Source organism: Erythrolamprus reginae, chromosome 13 (genome assembly GCF_031021105.1).
Source record: "Erythrolamprus reginae isolate rEryReg1 chromosome 13, rEryReg1.hap1, whole genome shotgun sequence".
NCBI lineage: Eukaryota > Metazoa > Chordata > Lepidosauria > Squamata > Dipsadidae > Erythrolamprus > Erythrolamprus reginae.
In genome coordinates this window covers 11,401,152-11,412,526 of record NC_091962.1, presented here as the reverse complement: position 1 = coordinate 11,412,526, position 11,375 = coordinate 11,401,152, and the positions used below count along the sequence as shown (strand labels likewise).

Genomic DNA, 11,375 nt, shown 5'->3' with positions numbered 1-11,375 from the left:
AACGAGAGAGAGAGAAAGCAAGAGAAAGAAAGAGCAAGAGAGAAAGAAAGCAAGAGAGAGAAAGAGAGGGAGGGAAGTTGGGAGAGAGAAAGACATAGAGGGAGGGAGGGAGAAAGAGCAAAAGAGAGAGGAAGGGAGAAAGGGATGGAGAGAAAAAAGAAGAAGGGAGAGAAAGAGGGAGGGAGAGAGAAATAGAGCAAAAGGGAGGAAGAAAGAGAAAAAAAATTGTCCAAACTTTGTTTAGCCACCCCCCCCCCCCAAATGTGCCCCAGGGTTTTGTAAATGTAAAAAATGTGCCATGGCTCAAAAAAGGTTGAAAATCACTGGTTTAAGGGTCCCCTTTATTTTTTTGAGCAGTGTAAATAAAACAGGGGAATATATCGCCCGTCCTCTCTCTCTCTCTCAGCCTGCAACCAAAGACCGGAAGCGGCTCGTTGCAAACCAAACGAACCGTGAGCCCTTTGCGAGTTTGTTGTGGTTGGGGTTTTTCCCCCGTGCGTGCGCAGAGAGCCTCCGCTGCCCTCCTTTCCCAGAATGCTCCGCGCGAGCGAGCGAGCGGCGGAAGTGCCGGGTGGAGGATGGGGCCAAGATGGCGCCTGGCGCTGGGGGCGCTTTTGGGCTTGGTGGTCGCCCCTTCGCGGTAAGGGGCTTCCTCGTGATTCCGGGGGGGGCGGACCAGGGAGGGAGGGGGTGTGTCGTTTACGAAAGGGGAGGGGCTTAGTCTCTTTCTTTGGAGGGCCAATGCTACCCAGCCAGCTGCTTTTGGGTTGGACTACAACTCCCAAGATGCGCAGCCGGACCCTCAGGACCATTGGGGGGGGGTGGAGGATGAGAGGTGTAGTACAGCCCTTGGGGGAGGGAAAGGGGGGGAGTTGAACCCCTTTCTAGGCCCTCTTTTGCGTCTCTGCTTGCTGGCTGGGGAGGATGGGTGGTGTAGCCTCCCACCCAAAAATTCCCATGAAATTTAAATTATATGAAAGGCTGCTAAATTAGGGGAAAACCCCCCCCCCCAAAAAAGGGTGGGGGGTCTTGGGTGCTGCCCAAATATGGGGAATGATGAATTTTTAATTTTATTATTATTTTTTATATAAAATAAAAATGTATTTTAAAGTCATTTTGCTAAATGAAATGGGTGGTGCATCAATTTGTGGACAGCTGGTCCTCGACTTGACGACAACGGATCGAGCAATAAAAATTGCTAAGCGAAATGTTTATGAAATGAACTGAGGTTGTTAAGTGAATCCCTCCCGTTGATAAGTTAGCCACCCCCTGGGCCTTAAGCGAATCGAGCTCCCCCTGCCCCTCATTGACTTTGCTTGTCAGAAGGTCGCAAAAGGTGGTCATGTAACCCCCCAGGACACTGCAACCGTCACAAATCAAGTCAGTTGCCAAAAGGTCTTTGAATTTGGAGCCTGTGACCAAGGGGGGTCGTAAGTGTGAAAAAATGGTCCTTTTCCCCCCCAGTGCCATTATCACTATGGATGATCGCTAAACGAATTAATGTAACCTGAGGACTGCTTCTGTTTATATCTTTTTTCCTATTTGCAATGCTTTGAAACTGCCAGATTTGCTTTAAATATATTTATATTTATATTATGACATTTATTTGCCGCTTCAAAGCAACTCTTGTGTGGCTTGCCACATAAATTGAATTAACAGATAAATAAATCAATCCCCCTCAGGGGTTCAAAACGAAGCTGCCCCCTTCCTCTTCCTAACAACGCAGAAGTGAGATCTTCAAGAAGAATTTGGATGGCCATGCGCCCGAAATTTGTTTGTTGGTTTGTGACACTTATATGCCACCTGATTTCAATAGGACTCTGCGCGGCTCACAATAATCGCAATAAATTTAAAAAACAATGTAATATATGATAGCAATGAAACAGCAATAACAATATAAAATACACTGCTCCAAAAAATAAAGGGAACACTCAAAGAACCCATCCTAGATCTGAATGAATGAAATATTCTCCTTGAATACTTTGTTCTGTACAAAGTTGAATGTGCACAACAGCAGGTGAAATTGATGGACAGTTTGATTTCACAGAAATTTGATTGACTTGGAGTTATATTCTGTTGTTTAAGCGTCCCCTTTATTTTTTAAAGCAGTGTACAATTAATAACCCCTTAAAAACATGCATACTATCAGTCATTCCTAATGATGGTGTAGGGACTCCTACTTGAGTGGGAGGGTTGGACTTAATGACCTCCAAGGTCTCTTCCGACTCGATCTATATTTATCAACTGACCTCTCGGTCTCTTCACTCTCTCGCACGCAGGTCAGCCGAGAGAATCGCCCAGAACGATGCCCAAGCGCCAGGTAAGCATTTTGCACTCAGCACCAGCCGGGTGGCAGGGAGTGGGCAGTGTCGGGGTAACTCCTCCCCTGCCCCCTCAAAAAAGGGGATTGGTATATTTTCACACACACACACACCATTGTCCGGTTTTGCTTTACCCGCAGTGAGTCTGACGGGCACAACCCCGTGTTGGCGGAGGGAGGATTTCGTGGTCACGACGGAGTGTTCTCCCTGCACCAGTTTCCAGATTGTAAGTGGGGTGAATTGGGGGGGGGGGAATTTTGTTAGCGGGGGGCAGAATGTTAAAGAAAGGAGAGTGGGGAGGAAGGACCGGGCACAAAACTCTGGGAAAGTTCTCGGTGTGTCTTGAATTGTGTGTCATCGCTTCGGAATCGTGACAATCCCGCGCTTCGTAAAAATCCATCCCGTACAGAGGAGCGACAGGCTCCCTCGTGGGAATTGCAAAACAGTTCTCGACTTGCGACCACAATTGAAGGCCCGAAACGTCTGTGGGCTGAGACGTTGGTTGTTCAGTGCGTTTTGTCCCTGTTTTACAACCTTACAACTTGCCGCAGTGGTTAAGCAGGACGCTGTAGTTTGTTAGGTGAGCAACAAGGTCGTCGGAAGGCCCAAATTGGGGATCGCGCAACCTCCCCGCTAGGACCCATCACAAGAACAAGTCATAGAAACAGAAGACTGACGGCAGAAAAAGACCTCATGATCCATCTAGTCTGCCCTTATGCTGTTTTTGGTATTTTATCTTAGGATGGATATATGTTTAGCCAAGCGTCCGGATTTTGATCACGGGATGCGGTAAATGGTCAGAAGTGTGAAAACCGGTCATAAGTCGCTTTCTTCTGTTTTGTTCTAACTTTTGTTCACAGAACTAAGTGCTTGTATTTGTTTACAAAATGGGATGTAGTTAACGCCCCTAAAAATCTAAAAAAAATAAAAATTATTCTCTAAGATAGTCTGAGGAGTAGCTTCTTCAGAGCGAGAATACGTTGCTTTTCCAACCCTTTTAAATGTTCTGAAATATCTCTCCTTTTTAAAATTATTTCTTTTGTTTTATAATAATAATAATAACTTATTTCGTTGTTTATTATTGCATTTTTTATTCACCCCCAATGCCAATTCTGAATAGCTTCTTTGGCTCGCCAAACTTTAAAAAGACTTTTTTCCCCATCTTGGTTTGCAAAGACGCCGGGAATTGAAACTCCGCTAGATTGAAACGCTTAAAGATGGCGGCTCAGGGGCCGTTCTCGGTCTTTACACAGCCGTCTCTTCTCGCTTTGTAGAAAACCATGTCGGAATGCGGCGCCACCGGCTTTGTCGAGCAGATCAACTGCGGGGGGTCCAAGAAAGGCGAATTCAAGAGGTGGGTGACCTGCATTTAGGACGGGCAATTTTTCTTTAAGAGAGGGGTGGACTTCGACTCCCAGAATGCCCCAGCCATCAGCCCATGTTTTAAAGTGTTCTGGCTGGGGGATTCTGGGAGTTTATTTATTTATTTGACTTCTATGCTGCCCATTCCCGAAGGACTCAGCATGCTGGCTGGGGGATTCTGGGAGTTGTAGTATTCCCCTCTTAAAGCATGCTGGCTGGGGGATTCTGGGAGTTGTAGTATTCCCCTCTTAAAGCATGCTGGCTGGGGGATTCTGGGAGTTGTAGTATTCCCCTCTTAAAGCATGCTGGCTGGGGGATTCTGGGAGTGGAAGTCCTCCCCTCTTAAAGCATGCTGGCTGGGGGATTCTGGGAGTTGTAGTCTTCCCCTCAAAGCATGCTGGCTGGGGGATTCTGGGAGTTGTAGTCTTCCCCTCTTAAAGCATGCTGCTGGGGGATTCTGGGAGTGGAGGTCCACCCGACATAAAGCATGCTGGCTGGGGGATTATGGGATGTGAAGTCCATCCCACTTAAAGCATGCTGGCTGGGGGATTATGGGAGTTGTAGTCTTACCCTCTTAAAGCATGCTGGCTGGGGGATTATGGGAGTTGTAGTCTTACCCTCTTAAAGCATGCTGGCTGGGGGATTCTGGGAGTATATTTACAAGCAGGTGGGAATTCCAGGCTCCCTTGCCAAGTCACCTCCCCGTGGCTGTGAGACAAACCCCCTCCTCAATCTGGAGCCGGGATGTCCATTGGCGGAGCTGCTGTGACCACCAGGGCCATTTTCTCTCCGCAGTTGCCGCTCTTTGGAAATGGAGGCCCGGATCTTCTGGAGGTTTGAGGGAGCCATGCTGGGGGCCGCAGCCGTCTTCGCCCTCCTGGTGGTCTGCCGTCAGCGGGTGCTGGACGGCAAAGCGTTGGAGAAAGTGCGGAAGCAGATTGAATCTATTTAGCTTCCCCGTTCGGGCCGAGCACGCGGAGTGGGACGGCCCCAGGCTTCGTCGCGGAGAGGAGCAGTCTAGCATCCCCCTCCCGCTTCCAACTACAGGGGTAAGGGGGGGCTGCACCCCTAACGGACCGGCGTCACTTCCCTCTTTAGGGTGCTGGCGGAAGAGGGGGTGCTTCCCGCCGCCTTGAGAAAAACCCACAACGTTTGCCTCCTGCTTCCCTGATTCTTCCTCTCCGACTGTTTGAAACCCATGCAGTATTCGAACTCGCTTCCCAGCTGGGAAGGTCCAGCAACCACCGTTGTTTTGAGCCTCGTGATTGGAAGCGCGTCATGTGAACAGGTCACCGGGCTTCTTTCATCCCATGTGCACAAAACCCCTGAATCTGTTTCCTTGTGATTCAAGGGGCTCTCCTCCAGGGTCTGCAAACCAGGGTTGCCGGTTTGTTTTGAAGTTGCGGGCAGTGGGGGTGAAGTTTAACTTGGTCTTTGAAAAAAATCGCAAGACTTGGGGGTTAGGCAGAGCTCTTCGTGGGACGGAATTGTCAATAAAGGAGAAAAAAGTGTGACTGAGTGTTTTCTTTCCACAAATAAGAGCAACAAAATCTTTTGCCAGCGTACCGGCCTATAAAAAACTATGAAAATATCTAAGAAGTTATAATCCCCTCATTTTTATGTGTATAATGCAAGGGGGCTATCATATTTAAGGCTCTGCCATGGAGCCCACCGCACGAACAAGGGCAGGGCAAGAGCCTCAGAAGGGACCCTCCCTAATTTCTGGGGCTGCAAAGAAAAGGGGGTGTGTGAGGCCTAGACTTCCAGATTTGCAAAGTTTGTCTAATGTAGCTGCACAATAAACATAGAAACATAGAAGTCTGACGGCAGAAAAAGACCTCATGGTCCATCTAGTCTGCCCTTATACTATTTTCTGGATTTTATCTTAGGTCCAAGCATCTACTACTCTTTCACTAAAATAATATTTTCGCACGTTGCTTTTGATCTTTCCCCCAACTAACTTCAGATTGTGTCCCCTTGTTCTTGTGTTCACTTTCCTATTAAAAACACTTCCCTCCTGGACCTTATTTAACCCTTTAACATATTTAAATGTTTCGATCATGTCCCCCCCCCTTTTTAAAAAAAATTATTATTATTTATTGGATTTGTATGCTGCCCCTCTCCGCAGACTCGGGGCGGCTAACAACAGTGGTAAAACAACATGAACAATCCAATTAATACAAACAACTAAAAAACCCTTATTATAAAAAACCAAACATACACACAAACATACCATGCATAACTTGTAGTAGCCTAGGGGGGAAAGGATAACTTAACTCCCCCATGCTTGGTGACAAAGGTGGGTCTTAAGTAATTTGCGAGAGACAAGGAGGGTGGGGGCCGTTCTAATCTCTGGGGGGAGTTGGTTCCAGAGGGCCGGGGCCGCCACAGAGAAGGCTCTTCCCCGGGGCCCACCAAACGACATTGTTTGGTCGACGGGACCCGGAGAAGGCCAACTCTGTGGGACCTTATCAGCCTTTCCCTTCTGTCCTCCAGACTATACAGATTGAGTTCATGAAGTCTTTCCTGATACGTTTTATGCTTAAAACCTTCCACCGTTTTTGTAGCCCGTCTTTGGACCCGTTCAATTTTGTCAATATCTTTTTGTAGGTGAGGTCTCCAGAACTGGACACGGTATTATTCCAGATGGGATCTCACCAGTGCTCTATATAGCGGGATCACAATCTCCCTCTTCCTGCTTGTGATACCTCTAGCTATGCTTCCACTTCTTAAAACCTCAGCGAATGATATATGGTTGTATTAATTCCCTGGCCTACCTCGCAGGATGGACATGCAGCTGTTTTTCTAAGCTGGTTGTGGATGAAACTCAACATTTTCATTCAAGTGGGGTAGCAGAGTTATTAAGCCTATAGGATTTCCCCCTTTTTAAAGTGATGTGTGTGTGCGTATTTGTGTGTTAGGGGTTTGTGATTGTTTGCACACATTTTTAAAAGAATACTTTTAAACTAAAAGCTGCCCAAAACTGTTTGGATTCAGGTGCCCTCTAAATTTAATTAAAAGAACCCAATGTGCTTATGAAGGGCAGTTGGTGAAACTCTTAGTAATGCGAGCATCGGTTATCGAATCCGTGCAAACATGCTGTAGAATTTAGCTACATTGGAACTGCTACAATGGTCATAAGTGTGAAAAATGATGCCACTTATTTAAAGTCCTGTTGCACAATGAATGGTTATAAATCGAGAACTTCCTGCATAGCAGAACGAGGGTTATAATCTGCATTAAAATGATAAAAGCTAATCTCAGTGCTCCTCCAGTGGCAAGTTCCAGGGCGTCGCATGAATATTTCTAATAAAATATTATTTTTTGAAATACCCATCAGTACCAGCAAAATGAAAATACCAGAAAATCAAACAGGTTTTATTACAGAAGGTCTTGCAAGACAGAAGTGTGTTTTCCATCCAGGTGGATTTTTTAAAAAAAATGTTTACATAATTAAGTGACCGGGATTTACATAAAACATGTCTGAATGTTGAAAGAGGAAGATCTTGTTGTCGTGGTCTCCAGAAGCTGTTGAGAAGAGGGAGATGTTGCCGACTGTCGCAGGTCTTGATCTAAGTTGGGCTTCAGAAGAATGTAGGGGTCAGAAGAAGTCTTGGGGAGGACAAAGGCTTTTCGTTCCAAATCTGAGGACGAAAGAAGGAAGTGAGACCACGATAGGGGGGACTTTCAGCCCACAGAGCTATTCAAACACACCTTGCATGAATCCCTGGTTGATTCAAGGTGGATTCATACAAGGTGAAAGTTCTACCATGGAATGGAGACTTACCTGCGTTGGTCAAGATCCCTACAACACTGAAGACCACAAGGACTGTCCAAAGCCACAAGCAGTCCTTCTCCACGGTGTCACCCAGCATACCCACCAGTTTCTGAAGTCAGATGTTTGAAGAGCCACCAGAGGTCCTGGTTTCTCTAAGCTTGGCTGTCTTGAATTCGAGAGATGTTCTCTACCTCTGGAGAGTCCCAGCTGATTGGGAGGAAATGGGGATTTTTCAGTATCCCTTTCCCTGCCACAAGCCATGCCCACAGAACCGTGTTTGAAACTCACCAATGATCTCACTCCAGATTTTGCGTTACAGGCCTCGGAAGGTTCTCAGTGTGAAGATTGGGGGCAAAGAGGCCTCGGACACCAGAGAGGCAGGGGATAAATGCAAAGGACAGGGCAGCCATGGCAGAAGCATGATGCCAGACCAACACTGGTGAGGTTTTCCAGATCCCATCGCTCTGTCTCCCGCCTCTCCGGTGTCCAAGGCCACAGCCATCCACTGAGAAGGCAGAGGGCCAATCCCAGGGCACAGGGATTGACTGGCATTCAATTCTCCTGCTCTACCAAATTAGGCAGAAGTAATTCTCGCTGGGTGAATTGGCTGTGATCACGTAGCAGAGAGGAAGGACAGCTAACCATTGCCAGGTTGCAAGTGTTGGCACTGGACCACAGAATGAGAAAGAATGCCCAGGACAGCTCAGGCTATGGCGGGCATGAAAAGGTAAGTGCAATCAATTGTCCTTGTGGGGCATTGGGGTTTTCTGTCTGGTTCTAAGAACCAAACGCCATGGCCAAATTACGCCAGGCATAGAAATTATAAAATCTATAATCCTAGCATTAAAATAGGCTGTTCAATCTTTTTGTCTGGTTCTAAGAACCATGGCTATTGCTAATATTAACCTGTGGAGAGAAGCATAAAATGTATTATACATCCTAGTACCAACTACTAATCAAACCAGAATCGAAACACGCCTTAGTTCCCAATGCTGCGCAGTGATGCCTGAGCTTCCAGGCAGGAGGACCACCGTGGTTGGAGTTCTGGGTCGGTAGAAGAACGTGGAAGCGACTAAGGGGGGTGAGAGGGACGAAGAAATCCCCGTTTAACCTGCATGCAAGTAGAAAGGGGGATTTATTCGCTCTCTTCCCCGTCTCTCTCACACACACACTCATGGCCACGCAAAGATTCTCTTCCCTCCTGCCCCCTTCCAAGGGTCTCCAACTTCACAGCCACCACTGCTCCTCGCTTCTCCTGCCCCAGGAGTGGAGCCAGGTGCCGTTTCTCCCCGCCCGACGGCTGCAACTGGCGGTGCCCGATCCGCCCCTCCCAAGACCGCCTTCCCCGCCACAGTGCCTGCTTGCCCGCCTTGCAGAGTCTGCGGTGGGGAGGTGCCAGGAGAGGCTCCCCCTGTAACTGCTCTCTCCCCTCGGTGGGGGCACCGCAGCCTCTGGAGCCACAGCCCCCACGTGGCTCGGGAAGGAAGAGGTGCAGAGGGCCCCTGCCCACCATCCCTGCGGCCCCCCTGAGAGGAAGCCTAGCCAGGTGCTCAGCCAGCTGTTGCACTCCAACCAGTTCCACAGAGAGAGAAAAAAAAGAGGAAGGAAGGAAGAGAGAGAAAGAAAGAGAGAGAGAAAGGCCATTGCCTGTCTCATTCAGTCCCTGGAGACTCACCCTGCACAGCATCTCTGGGGTTCCACTGGGTGACCCTTTCGGTCCCTGAGAGAGCAGTGAGGGTGAATCACCTGGGGGACGCAGCTGCCAGCCCCCTCCAGTCCCTGAGGGCCCCCTCACTGTGGACCCCCTCCCTCCCATCTCCTCTTCCTTGGAAAGAATGCCGGACTCAAAAGAACCACAACACCTGTATGCACATAGGTTAATTCCCAAGGTTAGTATCAGACCAACAGACCAAGAGTGAACAATGTCCGAGTCAACACAAAGTCCAACCAAAGAGTCTCAACCATTTTCAACAACACTAAAACCACAAGCCACTTGAAGACAGGTGGAGAATGAACCCTTCTCTCTCCTAGCACTGATATTCCCTAATAAACATATCTGCAAAAGAAGCTACCAAGCTCAGAGGACACTAAAGACCCTTCACTCCAACCATAAGCCACAAATCTTCTTTTATCACCAGCTTTACTTTCAGTTCTAAGAACTCTGAGTGATACCGGCATTCTTTCCAAGGAAGAGGAGATGGGAGGGAGGCAGTCCACAGTGAGGGGCCCCCCAGGGACTGGAGGGGGCTGGCAGCTGCGCCCCCCAGGTGATTCACCCTCATTGCTCTCTCAGGGATCAAAGGGGTCACCCAGTGGAACCCCAGAGATGCTGTCCAAGGTGAGTCTCCAGGAATTGAATGAGACAGGCAACAGCCTTTTTCTCTCTCCCTCTTTCTCTCTCCCTCTCTTTTTCTTTCTTTCTTTCTTTCTTTTCCTCCCTTTTTTTCTTTCTCTCCTCCGCCCCCCTTTCTCTCTCTCTCCCTTTCCCTCCCCCCTCTCTCTCCCTTCCTGCCTTCCTCTCTTTCTCTCTCTCCATCCCTTTCTTTCTTCCTCCCACTCTCTTTTTTCCTTCCTTCCTCTCTTTTTTCTCTCTCTGTGAAGCTGGTCGGAGCGCAACAGCTGGCTGAGCACCTGGATAGGCTTCCTCTCAGGGGGCCCGCAGGGATGGCGAGCGGGGGCTCCCTGCGCCTCTTCCTTCCCTGGCCACGTGGAGGCTGTGGCTCCAGAGGCTGTGGTGCCCCCACCAAGGAGAGAGAGCAGTTACAGGGGGAGCCTCTCTTGGCACCTCCCCACCGGAGACTCTGCAAGGCGGGTGGGTAGGCAATGTGGCGGGGAAGCCGGTCTTGGGAGGGGCGGATCGGGCACCGCCAGTTGTAGCCGTCGGGTGGGGAGAAACGGCGCCTGGCTCCACTCCTGGGGCAGGAGAGGTGAGGAGCAGTGGTGGCTGCGAAGTTGGAGACTCTTGGAAGGGGGCAGGAGGAAAGAGAATCTTTGCGTGGCCATGAGTGAGTGTGGGAGAGAGAGGTGGGAGAGAGAGGGAGTAAATCCCCTGTTTTAGTTGCATGCAGGTAAAGGGGGCTTTCTTCACCCCTCTCGCCCACCTTAGTCGCTTCCCCGTTCTTCTACTGACCAGGCACTCCAACCGCAGTGGTCCTCCCGCCTGGCAGCTCAGGCATCACTGCGCAGCGTTGGAAAACTGTGGGGGGGGGCTCTGGTTCTACCACCGACAATGGCTAAAATCATGTCACATCAAAAAAAATTTACATGTTTGTTACATTTTTAACCATCATTACTTTATATCCCCCCCCCCAAACCAAATTCATTAAAGCATTCCTTAGACTTAGGGTAAACTTTTAGCAAGGCCCAAAGTTTTTTGCAGTAATAAACCACATTTTGGCAATAATACTTGTCAGGCTTTTTGGTTAAATACAACACTGGAAAGTGAATTCAACCTGACCTCCCTTTGATGTCTTCGACTGCTTGTCTGTTGTGATTTCCTTCATGTAGAGTGCCTTTGAAATAACAATAATAATAATAAAAATCAACATCACCAAATGACCCCCTGGTGGATTCATACAAGGTGAAAGTTCTACCATGGAATGGAGACTTACCTGCATTGGTCAAGATCCCTGCAACACTGAAGACCACAAGGACTGTCCAAAGCCACAAGCAGTCCTTCTCCACGGTGTCACCCAGCATACCCACCAGTTTCTGAAGTCAGATGTTTGAAGAGCCACCAGAGGTCCTGGTTTCTCTAAGCTTGGCTGTCTTGAATTCGAGAGATGTTCTCTACACCTCTGGAGTCCCAGCTGATGAGGAGGAAATGGGGATTTTGCAGTCACCTTCCCCTGGAGTGGGGAGAGAATGGGGAATTTTCAGTATCCCTTTCCCTGCCACAAGCCACGCCCACAGAA

At 48.7% G+C, this 11,375-nt stretch overlaps 1 protein-coding gene and 1 long non-coding RNA gene across 3 annotated transcripts; one reads left to right on the top strand and one right to left on the bottom strand.

Moving 5' to 3' along the window:
• The first annotated feature begins 531 nt into the window (after window positions 1-531).
• On the top strand, window positions 532-5,197 carry JTB (jumping translocation breakpoint). Its single transcript, XM_070766624.1, has 5 exons — window positions 532-640; window positions 2,280-2,320; window positions 2,462-2,547; window positions 3,596-3,675; window positions 4,479-5,197. Exons 1-5 carry the CDS (start codon window positions 579-581, stop codon window positions 4,633-4,635), a joined length of 426 nt encoding a protein of 141 aa, XP_070622725.1. The 5' UTR covers window positions 532-578; the 3' UTR covers window positions 4,636-5,197.
• A 1,853-nt stretch (window positions 5,198-7,050) lies between these two features.
• On the bottom strand, window positions 7,051-11,339 carry LOC139175164 (uncharacterized). 2 transcript variants are annotated; one of them, XR_011560484.1, is made up of 4 exons: window positions 11,073-11,339; window positions 10,919-10,973; window positions 7,471-7,668; window positions 7,051-7,327 (listed from the first exon to the last, which is right to left on the bottom strand). It is a non-coding gene; the product is annotated as an uncharacterized lncRNA (long non-coding RNA). The 2 variants fall into 2 exon arrangements; XR_011560483.1 differs by having other exon boundaries at window positions 7,051-7,668.
• Window positions 11,340-11,375: the final 36 nt, after the last annotated feature.

Coding starts and splice junctions, on each gene's coding strand:
- JTB (XM_070766624.1), top strand. CDS start 579: ATGGGGCCAAGATGGCGCCTGGCGCTGGGGGCGCTTTTGGGCTTGGTG. Junction 641..2,279: donor TTGGTGGTCGCCCCTTCGCG/GTAAGGGGCTTC, acceptor TCTCGCACGCAG/GTCAGCCGAGAGAATCGCCC. Junction 2,321..2,461: donor GAACGATGCCCAAGCGCCAG/GTAAGCATTTTG, acceptor CTTTACCCGCAG/TGAGTCTGACGGGCACAACC.